At 43.7% G+C, this 13,459-nt stretch overlaps 1 protein-coding gene across 7 annotated transcripts in view; it reads left to right on the top strand.

Moving 5' to 3' along the window:
• The window catches only part of KIAA1217 (KIAA1217 ortholog), a 354,729-nt gene that overhangs the window by 334,088 nt on the left and 7,182 nt on the right, over positions 1-13,459 (top strand). For 6 of the 7 annotated variants that reach the window (XM_031059312.1, XM_031059311.1, XM_031059316.1 and 3 more), the window contains 7 exons: positions 733-863; positions 1,091-1,238; positions 2,857-3,346; positions 4,145-4,325; positions 8,749-8,903; positions 9,514-9,660; positions 12,916-13,035. In XM_031059312.1, coding sequence (XP_030915172.1) covers positions 733-863; positions 1,091-1,238; positions 2,857-3,346; positions 4,145-4,325; positions 8,749-8,903; positions 9,514-9,660; positions 12,916-13,035 — 1,372 coding nt within the window. The remainder of the gene's footprint in view (positions 1-732; positions 864-1,090; positions 1,239-2,856; positions 3,347-4,144; positions 4,326-8,748; positions 8,904-9,513; positions 9,661-12,915; positions 13,036-13,459) is intronic. The other variant, XM_031059314.1, reaches the window with a different exon arrangement.

Raw genomic sequence — 13,459 nt, forward strand, 5'->3', positions numbered from 1 at the left:
AGTTTATGTGTCTCAAGTATTGCAAAATTTTATGTGAAGTATAAAAAGACTGGAAGAAATGTTGGGAAAGGTGAGAAGGAAGCACCAGATGGAGCTTGAGTGAGCACAGGATGGCACTGGTTGGAAAAAACATCTGAAGTGATTCACTCTTAAATCCAAGTGCTGAGCAAGAGCTGCACACAATGCACACTTGCTGTTTCAGTCTGGCAGTTCATAGAAACAGGATCCTGTGTCCTGTCTGGCAGTACCTGGCAGATAAACAAGGTTGTATCAAGAGGCTTTTGGTGCCAGGTTTTGGGTTGTTTCTTAACTATTGGGCATTCCTCTGTATGTCATCAACAATGAGAAAACACAAACCAGTACTGGATGTAGTGGCACAGTGTCTATCCTCTTTGAGCACTTGTGTCCCAGAGGGCTGCTGGCTGTTGGTGTGTTTCACCAGCCCACCTGCCCTTTGTAGCACAGCTGCCCTGAGGTCAAGATCTCTGCACATCTGCAGCCTGTCACAGAAATCAATGACTTGGGATAGCTGCAAGCCTCTTCTTGTGCTGTGAGCGTCCAGCATTCTCACCTCCCCTCATGGTATCCTGTCATTTGTTTAGCCTCTGGTGTCAGATCTAAAGGTGCCACAGTTGAAGTTTGTGGTTTAGTTTACTCCATTTGTTTACATATATTTGCTTGCAATATCAAAGTCCTGCTTAAATTGTCTGTCCATGTTATTTCTTTTGCCAGTGAGCTGGAGACATTTGTTGAAGACCTGAAGAAGGACTCTGCTGCTTCCAGCAAGACAGTTACACTGAAAGACGTTGAAGATGGAGCCTTTCTTTTGCGTCAAGTGGGAGAAGCTGTTGCTACCCTGAAAGGTGTGTACTTTTCCTTTTTACTCGTGTTTCTGTTCCTTTAACCACAGAGAACAGTTTTGCCTTTGATCTGGAGGCTTTCAAAAAGATTTAAAGCTGGGATTAGGGGGCTTGCTGCATGGCCCCTGGAGAGAGATAGACATTCAAGTAATTGACACTCACCCAATCGTCTTTTACTGCCCAGGGCTCTCATAATTTCCTCCTCAGCCTCACAATTGTTTTCCTTGCAGGAGAGTTCCCCACATTGCAGAACAAAATGCGAGCGATCCTGCGGATTGAGGTGGAAGCTGTGAGGTTCCTGAAGGAGGAGCCCCACAAGCTGGACAGCCTGCTGAAACGAGTGCGCAGCATGACCGATGTCCTCACCATGCTCAGGAGGTGAGGCCTTTTCTTTTCTTCAGGTTTAAAGAATTTCCTCAAGCAGGGCTGGAACAGCTTTTGGGTTTGTGTTCTCCCCCTCGCCCGTGGCAAGTGTGAGAAATTCAGCTTGCTTGCAGTATTTATAGATTAATCCTAGAGCCCTCTCAAGGGAAATCAAATTAGCTTTTCCTGTGCTCTGTGCAGTGAGTCCAACAGCCTCAGTCACTGAGATCTCACAATTGAGACTAAATGCCTCTCAAGTCAGCACTTCCAGATCTGGGAAGTGCTTGGATGAGAGAACTTCCAGTGGCAACAGTCTCATACCTGAGCTAATGAACTTCAGGTGTTTACAGCAATTTAAGCTAACAGAAACATTCTCTGACACCAAAAGGTTCATTCCCTAAAATGTAACAGTAAGAAATAAAATAGGAAAATAGTGTAAGTGGATAAAGGTATCGCAAACCTTCTGAAAGAATACACTTCAAATTCTTTTTCTCTTCTTTGCAAGGAAGATGCATTAGAGAAAGCTGGAATACTAGATAAAAATTAATGTCCACTAAGTGCCACTGTTTAGCCATGTTTGTCAGAATATCTGAACAGCAAATGATTGCTGATTTATTTAACTCAGTGGGCATTGGGTTTAATTCCTGCTCAAAACTGTCAGTGGTAGTGGTCTCAATTTGAGTTCCATTACAGGAAAATGTAAGTTATGAGCCTGTTGTCAGTACCATTATTCTAAGGAATGTAGTGTTGCCAGTGTTTCTATATATCCTGGAGCATATGTAAAATGGATTTGGCAGTACTGGCAGATGGATGAAATGGTTTATGTAACAAGTTTTGTAAGAGCCATCACTTATTTTTCAATGCAGACAGACGCCTATATCCTTTCATGTTAGTTTCTTTTCTTAAAAATTATTACATTTATTTCCTGTCTTGCAAAGAAAAATAGAACAATAAGCTATGCATACCAAAGTTTTACCAAAATTTTTGCAGCAGAACTGCATATTAAGCCTCATAAAGTCTGTTTCAATAATGGGAAAACTCATGGCATTTGATGGCTTGCAACACTCAGAAGCTCAGACATTTCACAGCTAGCTGCCAGAAATAGTTGCTTCTTTATGTCCTCAGCTCATCCTACCCCACACTCTTGACAGGAAAGACCTTTATGAAGTATCATGTGATGCAGAACCTTCATTTGAGGCTCTGTTTTGACAAAGTGCCAGACTGCTGCCTCTCATTGTATGTAGCTTCACTTTTCTGTGCTTCTAGTCCAGGAACATCTTGTTTAGCTAGATACATTGTATACATTTTAATCAACTGATTTCCATTCTCACTCTAAAATCAACCCCCTGTAACTCCTGGGTTGGTGAGAAACTGCCAGTACATCACTGAAGGTTTGTAAACACCTTAGAAGGCAAAACCATCTGAGTTAGAGTCGCCTCTTCAAAATTCTGAGCTCCTGGCTCTGAGAGAAAGCTATAAAATCATACAGCTGAGGGCATCAGGGAAATAAAAAGCCACTATTTTGATTGTTTGGATTTTGGTGCTTTTTCTTTGCAAGAGTTTATTGTTGCATATTGCTCCTGACTGGTCTGTGTGCTGACCATGTGCTGTTGTGTTCCATCTGGCTTGGCAGACACGTTACAGAAGGACTGCTGAGGGGTGTGGATCCATCCCAAGCCGTGCAATACTCTGCCATGGAAAAGCCCACTGCAGCTGACACTCTGAAAAACCAAGAGGAGCACAAGCCCCCCCAGGGACACGCACAGCCAAACCTCCCAGCAGTCCCATCCGAGTCCCAGGTGTCATCAGTCAAGTCAGAAGTCATCCCCTTCTCATCGATGACCGTCCACCACGTGCAGAGCTCGCCCGTTGTCATCCACCAGTCCCAGCACTCGGCAGCCCTGGTGCCCCACGCCCAGGGCTCTCCCTCTGCAGGCTCTCACAGTGAAGCTGTGCCCACAGCTGGGGGCCACCCCTCAGCCAGCCCAGCCCCGCCAGAGCCCACGGCAGGAGCCCAGCCCACACCCGCAGCACAGGTCTCTGTCAATGGCAGCACCATGCAAAGCCTTTTCATTGAGGAAATTCACAGTGCAAGTAGCAGAAATCGAGCTGTATCGATTGAGGTACGGTGTATTCCACTCAACCAGCTGTCCTCTCTTTGGGTCTGAGCTCCCAGTCTCACTCTTGAGGCTGCAGGTGGGACTTTTCAAATGCATTCTGGGGATTTATATACTTAACCCCTAATTACACTGTACTTCTGAAGATACCCTCTGATTTTGTCCCGCTCATTGCAGAAAAGTTGGACTAGATGTCCTGTAAAGGTCCCTTGCAACCCAAATTATTCTATGATTTTAAATGCAACAGAAAAATTACATGTAACCAAAATTAGGTAACTGTGTTTTTAAAATTATCTTTATTGAAAAAATCATAATTCTATTTTAGCAATTTTAGAATACTTTATTTTTATCCAATAGCATATAATTCTCTGGCAACACTTGCATTCGTGGATTTCGTTCACTCTTTAAATCTCCGTATCCCTTATTATGGAGAAGTGAAAGTGAGAGTGTGAAGCTCCAGTGGTTTCCAGTGGGAAAACCCAGAGGTGAACTGCTGTGACTTATTACAGACAGGCACTTTAATCACCAGTGTGATGTAGTGAGGGAGAGACCCAGATTTAAATTTGGCCTTTGTTCCTTCAGTGAGCAGTGGCCACTGTCAGTCTGGCATGTGTTTGTGTCAAATCTAGCCCAACAAGTCAGAACAGTGTGCAATTACTGTTCATGCATCTCCTTTAGTTGTTGACTAGAATTGAAAGACTCTATCCATACTGACCTGTAGTGTTTACACATGGAATTTATTTTTATTAAGTGGTCACAATGGAAACCAGAAAAATAAATAGATGCTTTACTGGTTTTGCCTAGAAAGCTGAAAAGAAGTGGGAAGAGAAAAGACAAAACCTTGATCACTATAATGGAAAGGAATTTGAAAAGCTCTTGGAAGAGGCCCAGGCCAATATAATGAAGTCCATTCCTAACCTGGAGATGCCTCCCCAGCCAGCAGCCCTGCCTAAAGGAGATGCAGCAGAAAAGCTAGAAGTCTCAGGTAAGGTTTGCTAGAGTAAATGGGGCTAAAGAATTGCATATCTGGAAAGGAGAGGTTATTTTTCCTGCTTTTAGAATGTTTTCAGTTTATGGATTGCTGTGATCTTGAGGAAGGAAAAACAATCTCTGAATACACAAAAATGTGCTTTAAAAAGCAAGAATAACTTGCTGTGTGTGGATAGAACACTGGTAAAAGCTGGCACTTGCAAGGAGGAGAATCCAGGTTAGGCATTAAGAAGAAACCTCATAAAGATAAGGCAAGTGAAGCGCTGAAGCTGCATGAGGCAGTGAGGAGGATGGAAGGTCCCCATTACTGGACAGAATGGTTTAGACTAATACTAAACTAGAATTATGTAGGTAGAGCTACTTAGAGGTAGCAAGATGGTGAGATGTCCTTCCAGTCCTCTTTCTTTCACAATTTAACATACAAATCCATGTCTGAATTTTTTCAAAATCCAAGGAGCAAAAAAGATGCCTCAGCCAAACCTTGGATTTATGCCATTAGCCAAACACACATCAGCTGTAAAATCCTTGCCCAGCTACATCCAGCTCGGTCTCTGACAGGCAATTGCAGATGCTGTGTGTGGGGAGCACAGAACCCAGCTGCCTTCTGCAGTCTGCTAGGGTATTCCAGCACCCCCATGGGATTTCAAAGGGAATATCCAAATCTCCTCCTTTTCATATCCATTTTGGAGCTTTTATCCAGCAATTCCTCTATACTTGTACAATTTGCAACCTCTTGCTGTGGCAGCAAGCTCCCAATCTTGTGAAGGAGTTTTCCTGCATATCTTTTAAACTGTATCATACCACCTTCACTGAGTTCCCCATAGCTCTAATATTCTCCAATTTGGCAAACAACAGCTCTTCATTTCATTCATAAAATCATGAAGGCAGTGGACAAACCTTTATCATGTCCTGGAGCTCTCCTGGAGTGGGAGTGGGCATCTGTCCTGCCCCACAGACTTCAGACTGTGAACTTCCAGCCTTTCTGTCCCTCCATCCAGGCCAGCTGCTCCCTCCTCTAGAGGCTAGATTAGTTACCCTTGTTTAACCCCACTTTATCCTTCTGGAGCTGTGGAGGTCAGAGCTGCATGCTGCACTCAAGATGTTGGCATGCCAACGTGGTAAAAAGCTGAAAAACAATGCCCTAGGGGTTGTGTAGACAAATTAATGTAGAATTTGGAAGGAGTGTTTTCAGATACAGCATTTTGTTCTGGGTGTGCCTTTGACACTGCCAAGTTTTGTCTTCTTGGATGTTTTGCAACATACATGTTTAAAATACATTCTGTTGAACCTCATAATTTTAGAATTCTGGCACCCTTCAGTGAGATTACTGGCTATCAACACAATTAGCTTGTATAATGTGTGGCATAAATAGAAGAAGTCAGTGAAAATAAGTACCATATGGGTGCAGTGAGCTGTGACATCTTAAAAAGTGCAGAGCACAGTAACTGAGTTTTTAAGTTGCATAGTTAACTAATCCACTTCTAGAGTAACAATTTTGCACAGTGTGCAGCCAGCAGATTTAAGAACAAGTTTTATGAGATTGAGACATTTGCCTTCTGTTGTGCATAATGAGTCCTGCAATAGTTACATAAATACAGGAACAGCAAAACTTTCCCTTAATATCTGATTAACTATCTCACATACCACTCAGCTCTTCTATGACAGGATGAAAAGTTCAGTTCCAGTCTGCTGTACACTTGAAAACTGAGCAGTATAAGAAAAGACAGACCACCTATCTACCAATACAATACATAAAAAATGTTGGCCATAAATGAGCAGAGCCCTCTGTTGGCTCAGCTGCAGAACCCAGAAAGATCATGTTGCCAGATTGTGTTGTCTCATCCATTCTCCACACAGAACCTCTCCCAGTGAAGAAACTCTTTTTTTAGTCTCTGCAAAGCACAAAGCAAAGTAAAATTACACACTTTACACAGTTTTCCACATGACTCTGTAAACATTTCTTTAATGTCTTGACTAAGACATTGTATCAAGACTGTTCCATGAAAAATGGGGGTGTTTTTTCCTATCATGTACATTAGAAATTGGTCTCCTTCATCTCTTTTTGTACCTTCATATGTGAGAATGCCCTGATTTTTGCAAGTGGTGAGTGATCAGTAACTTCCATTAAGGAGAGTTTATCTGACTGCAGAGTCTGCCTCAAGGCAGGCATTATTACTCTGAAACCTTTTGGATTTATTTTGGTACAAGTAGAAGTCTGTATGGTGAGAGCAATTAGTTCCCATCTCTCTGTGCCTGTTGAAAAATTCTGCAGTTTAGTGAAACAGCTGGTGACAACTCCCATTTTGTTCACAGAAGTGCTGAGCCCTTTGGCACCAAAGAAGGTTCCATAATGTGTAGGTTTTGTTCATGGACAGTCTCAGGCTTAGTGGGTTAGATTTGTTCATTTATTCCTCCCTCTTTAAATTTGCCAGAGGGAAAAAAAAAAAAGAATAAGATCTTCCCTGCAATTTTTTTCCTCTAAAGTTTTTTTTCCCTTCCCATTTATATTGGGGAAATATAATTGCTTAGTAAATAGAATAGAAATCCATCTTTGAAGTTTCACGTGCAGCCTAGTGTCACTGCACTGACATGAGCAAACCCCATCACAGCCTCTCCTTAATGACTCCAGCTAAGGGATGTGAGAGGGATTAGCCTTCAATAACCAGTGCACCTGCCACACTCAGTGACAACATTTCTTGCCTGTGTTTTTATCTCCCATTTTGAGGATGGAGATGGATGAGTGTCTCAGAGATGTGAATGAGATGGTAAGAATCATGTTTTCTTTGTGCCTTCTGTGTCTCTCATCCAACCTGGCTCTCATTAAGTGTGAGGAAAAACTTGGAATTCTTGCAATCAGAGTCACTACCAGTTTGAGGGCAATGGGTTGTGCCCGTTAAAAGGAGTAGGGATTTGCAAAAGCCCTACATCATAGTCTGCTAAACACCGTCTTAGAGAATTACTCTCATTTTACAGCAGAAGTACATCTGATGTAATTAAAAACTGAGTGGTGTGTGTTGACCAAAGAAGTGGTCTAATGTAAAGTGCATCTAGAAATTCACTCCTCTTGCAATCTGGCAAGTGAGTGCCAGATAACCAGGGAGGGAGATAATACAACTGAGCATTTCTTTAAGCTTAAGCAGCTTCAAAGAATATTTGAGCTAAGAAGGAAAAAAAGATGAGACCGGGTCAGACAAGGGCTCCATCCAGTCCCCAGGGCTAGCTGGAGTGTTGGAGGAGCCTGACAGAGGCCCAGGAGTGGGCAGTTATGCAATAATTTCCCCAGAGGGAACACTTAGCCCTAAACAGCTGGGTAATCCCAAAAGCAGGATGTTTTATCTTTCTGGATTATATTTATTCCAGCTGTTTATATAACACTGAGTAGCTGCAGAAAGGTAATTCTTTTGCTCTTGGAAACAAACACTGTAAACAGCAGTGTGAAAACAGTGGCTGTTGCCATATTTATGATGCTTAGCCTGTAAGCAGAAACACACAGGGACAGGTCATGAGCTGGGTCATGCTGCTTCTGGAAATAATGCTGTCCAGGGACAGCTGGTGGGGCAGCATCCTCAGGGGCAATGCCAGTTTGAAACTGGTCTTCTCTAGGAAGACTCTCCTCAGGCTGGCTCTGCTTGGCCTTTGCATTTGGTATTTGAATGTTCTTGGCTTAGAAAAGCATGTATAGGGCTCTCATATGGTAATTCAAAGGCAAAGCTCTACATTCCTGGAATTATGGCAAGTTAAGTGAAAACAAATGCTCCCTAGGAAGAGGAGCAAGTGCAGTTGCCTCTGGTGATCCCCTGCCCTGCTCAGAGATGAGAGGACTCACTGAAAAGCAAGGGTGGCATCTCTAGAATACTGCTTACATTTCCACTCAGCCTTTGTGTGAACTTAGCTAATTGTGTCCAACTACGAGATGGACAGAACTCTTCAGCTCCTTGCACCTTGCCTACAGCACCTCCCAGGCAGAGCAGAACAGTGTGCTGTTTGCTTCAGAATTGCTGAGAGCTATGAGAAGCCTCCAGGCTGGTGTCTCATTGTCTCCATGTCAGTGGCCTTGCTCTCAAAGGAGGCTGAGGGGTCCTGTCTGTAAGAGGCACCCAGAGCCTGTGCCTTACCTGCTCCTGCACACCTGTGCTCTGCTCTGCCACTTGCACAGCGATGGCTACACCCACATACAGTGGCCTAGAGGACAGGAGTTTTGCTGAAAAATTCTGGGGGAAGTGATCCAGTTTCTCTGTGCAAGTACAGCAGTTTGCTTTCATTCCAAGTTACATTGAATACCAAATGTGATTCTGTTCGTATATTCAGCAACAGGACCTTTTTTCAGACTTTTTTTCTTTCCAGTTGAGGCAGGTATGCAAATACTATTTTCCTCTCTTTGACCTGTGCTTACTTTGTGCTGCTCTGTTTACCTGCAGAAGAAGCTCCTGATGGAGAGCAGGATAATGAGAAGCTGAGCAAGTCTCCACCTCCTCCACCTCCGCGGCGCAGTTACCTGCCAGGCTCAGGACTGACCACAACCAGATCAGGAGATGTCATCTACACAGCCAGAAAAGAGGCTGCTGCCCTCAAGGTTTGGTGATTCATACTCTAGGCAGCCAGACTCCTGAGGAGAGGTGGGGAAAGAGACAAGACACAGGCTTGGGCCTATAAACCACAAAATCAGTTGAGGCAGAGCTGTGTCCTGGAGAGCTACTGAAACTGCTCACCAGGATGCACTTCTGTTAGGCCAAATGAGCAAGTAAGATTTGATCAGTTCTGTTTACAGGAGTCTTGCTGCTCTTATCTCCTAGCAATGCAAAGGCAAGTCACAGGCTGCTTTCATTTAAAGTGGTAAGAAGATTAAAAATAAAATAAAAAAAAGCAAAGCATGCCTTAAACAGATGGGGAAGATCAGGTCAGATTTGAGAGTGTTTTTACAGAAATGTTGCAAATTAGTTTCTTTGGCCTTGTTTTCCCCATCTGTTCTAGGGAAGGAAGTGGTGGGAAGTCCAGTGTAGGAAGCTTTTTAATCTGTGAACATACAATCACATCAGCAATATTGGTTGCTTTTGAACTGATGAAGTAGCAGGAAGAGGGACCTTGCAAGAGAGGAGTTGCAGTAGTGCTGAATTTTTGGTGTTAGCTTTGCATCAGGAGGGCTCAGCTGTGTAATCTGTCTGTGCTCTCTCATCCCCTTGTAGGAATGCAGTGAGGATGCTGGGCAAACAGCACAGTCCAAAGCCCCTAAAGAGGACCAGGCACTGTCTCGGAGCACAGGGCATGCTGTAGCACCAGCTGCAAAAGATGAAGAGGAAGAGGAAGGAGATAAAATAATGGCAGAATTACAGGTATGCCTTTTGGGTTGCACATGAGGACACCTGTGCCCAATATCACGTCTAGGGCCTCAGTGCAATTTCCAGCTCAGAGCATGAAGGAAAGTAGGTCTGCTAGCCTCACCTGGTACCACTTTGTTGCACTGAGTGGTCACTTTTTGGAAGTACTACCTAATTTTGCCCATGAGGTCTGGAGCTGAGACAGTGGTCACGAATGCAGTAGCTGCCACTGGAGAAGCCTGCACATGCAAATGGGACAAGTAAAACATTGGTGTGCATTTCTGTGGTTGTGCCTGACCTAGTGTTGCTCACTAGTACCAGACTGGCCAGGTGCTGGGAGCCTCTGTCATGTGTGCTGTCTTTGGTGGGAACAGAGAATAACTGGGTCTGCTCCTGGTGGGCTGTGCTATGGTGCAGTTTCCCAGAGTGTTTGAACACTGGGACATTGCCCATTCCCTGGGGTGTCAGTGGTGCCAGTGGCATGGACGGGTGCTCTCCTGCTGGTCCTTCACTTGGCATCACACAGGACAGTTCACTTCAGTGATGAAAATGCTGCAGTAAATGCCAGCTGTTCCTGATACCATCAGTGAGCTCCAGCTTCCCAGGGGCACCCTCTGCCATGCCCACATGAGGGAGGGAGATGTGGACCAGCCTAATTGGTTATAACTTCTGGTATTTTAGAGCACTGTCTCAACGTGAGATGATCCCTGCTGTTCACCTGCCAGCAGGAGGGTTGGTGCTGCCCAGGGGCACTCAGAGCACAGGAGATGTGGGCACTGGGCTGTAACTGTTAGGTCTGAGGGGTGCACCCTGCTCCTTCCCTCAGCACCCTCCCACCAGTGCTGGTTTGCAGGAGCGAGAGCAGAAGTTCACCCGTGTCCCCACCGTGTGCTGGTGACCAGCAAGGCAGCAGGGCTGGGGACACAGAGGCTGTCACAGCATCTCTGTCTCCAGGAAAGCAACCTCTGCCTTGCAAGTGGGGACAGTGAAGTGGAGGTTAAGGTATGGAAAGGGGGGCTGAGGGAAGCTGAGGAGGAGAAATAGGCATGGGAATAGCATTCAACAGGGAATGGGTGTTTAAATGCTAGCTTTGGGAGCTAGCAATACTCATTTCAAACCAAAACCAAATACCAGGTATATTTTAGGAGCTTAACAGAATACCATGTTTTAGAAGGAGAAAATTGTCTGATCTGAGAGCTACAGGCTCATTAGTTTGATGTCAGTCATAGGCAGAATGATGGAAAATGAGATATGGAATTCAATCATTGAAGAACTAAAGGACAGACATAAACAGTTATGCCAGTGAGCACAATGTAATGGAACAAAGAGCTATGATCAAGTAACAGGTTTGACTGCTTCAACTGAATTGTATACCCATCAACATTTTGGTAAGGCATTTGATCAAACATTACACAAGATTCTTATAAAAATCTGGCAGCTATCAGAGTATGCAAAAAAACCCTATTGCAGAATAATTGAGACCTGTCTGCTTTTGAAATCACTGACCTGATGCAGGTGTTTATAGACAGGTCTCATAGGGAGCAGCAACAGGCCCAGTATCTCTCTGTATTTTCATCAAAAGGCTGGAAATACATTTAAAATCCTTACTGTGTAAAATCACCTTAGTTCAGATCAGTGAAGTATGATAGCAGAGAGAGACATGATAGCAATAATTTGTCATAATGCTTTGCTGAATAAAAAGTCCAGACATGATAGCAATAATTTAATGGTCATAATGCTTTGCTGAATAAAAAGTCCACATGAAGAACAACATATTGGCCAGGCCACAACTGCATGCCTTGGAAAGAAACAGGAGTTGCAGTAACAAGTTGACAGGAGCTCCCAGGTCAGTGATGTTGCCACAAAATTGTACCTAGGTCAGGAGTAGATGTGAGAACATGGCGTGTTTTAATGTCTGTGTGCAAGATCAGTGAGATCCACACTGTGCTGCTGCATCCATGACTAAGTATCCATGTTTCTCCCCTTTGAAAAGCCTGTTAAGAATATGAAGGTTCAGAAGAAACTTGAGTGCAATGTGAAGATTTTTAATGTAGCAGGAAAAGACATCATAATAATCAGTAGCTGTAGCATAAACTATTTGGAGACTGTTACAGATCTTTCAGAGCAAAGCTGATTAAAAAATACCAAAGGGAAATAACATTTTGACACTTAAAGTCTGAAGGACTTTGAGGATGCTTTACTCAAACCCACATCACTGGTCTCACAAATGGGTAAGTTGGGGAAAAGTCCAAATCCTCTAGTGGGAGGAGCAAGACTATTTTTTCATGTCATCTATTAGTTTCATGTCATCTTAGGTCTGATCTATTAACACATACAAATAGCATGTAATGGGAAACCAGAAGGAAGTCTGCATCCTGATCTTTTGCACTGGACTTTTTCTATTATCCTTTTCTGATTTTGCATAAACGTGCAATACATATGAAGAATACAGTATATAAAGAACAGGCCTGATTCTAATCTGTAATCAGGGCTATTAATGTCATGAGTTGCCAGGAATCAAATTATTTCCCTACTGTATGGTACAACAATAGAATCTTACTGCATGTCACAGTGTGCCTGACTCCTGTGAGCGCTCCCTGCTCTGTGCTGTGCCCTGCCTGCACTGCACAGTGATAGTGCCAGTGCTAGTTTTGCTCCTCCAGATCTGGGAGCCAGCTGGATAGAGAAACTCAAAGGAAATGAAAGGAGGATAGCAAAATAAATGGCTGAAAAGCCTGGGCCATGCCCTGGAGGATGTGTGGTGGGAGGCCAGTGCCCACAAACCCACAGGTTGGGACAGTCAATTTATGGCTCCTTGTCAAAGACTGTGACAAAGGCACATCTCCATGTTTAAAGTTCTAATTACAGTTTGTGTGGGAGAAGTGGAGTTATGTAACTCTTGCATTATCAGCCACCAGGAAATAGGTGCTGTCACAAGCCCCAAGTTTGTCATGGGCTTCCTACTTGGCTTTGGATAGTCTGTAGCACCTCTGTGAATCTCCATTGTCTGCAAATTCAAAAATCAAGCTTGTCCTCCTTACAGGGAGCACTGAGGTCAGCATGGTGTTAGAGTCTTGAGAGGCTGGAAGGGATGCCCTGGTTCTCTGAGTCTGATAGTCTGAAATCTCTGTTACTGTCTCATGAGCTTGTAGAAAACATTGTTGAGCTGTGACTGTTAAAAACAAGTGCTCTCTTTGTAGTTGATCATCTCTAGATATTTATCTGTAAAAGTTCTTGGTCTCCTGATAACCTGTAGTATTTATTTCCTAGGCTTTCCAGAAGTGCTCTTTTATGGATGTAAATTCAAACAGTCATGCTGAGCAGTCCAGAAATGATACACATGTTAAAGACATAAGGCCTGGGACTTTAATGCATCACAAGGAAAAGAAGGTAACAAGTGGCAATTGTAGACATGCCACCCGGTCTTGGCATAACCTTCTTTCCTTCAAAACTAATCTTACATCCTTTGTCCTGTTCTCTTTAACCCCCACCCACCACTGCCCAGCGGTTTCCTTCCTTTTATCTCTGTATGGATCAGAAATGCTCATACAGAGCTCTGTATTAAACTGTATTATGTGTCTCATCAGCAAGAGTACAATGGTTGCATGAAGCTTTATCATTCTGTGAAATCAAAACAGGATCTGTCAGTTTCTGTCAGAGTTGCTCATACTACTTAGGACATCCTTCCCCAGCTGTTCTGGTGATGGATGGTGAAGCATCTCTCCTAAGTTTGAGGGGAGTTAATGGTTCCTCTCAGTCTCTAGAGCCAGTTTGAGTGCTTTATTTTGTTTCTTTTGTTGGTTCCAGAAATAGT

This window comes from Geospiza fortis, unplaced genomic scaffold (genome assembly GCF_000277835.1).
Source record: "Geospiza fortis unplaced genomic scaffold, GeoFor_1.0 scaffold75, whole genome shotgun sequence".
NCBI classification, from domain to species: domain Eukaryota; kingdom Metazoa; phylum Chordata; class Aves; order Passeriformes; family Thraupidae; genus Geospiza; species Geospiza fortis.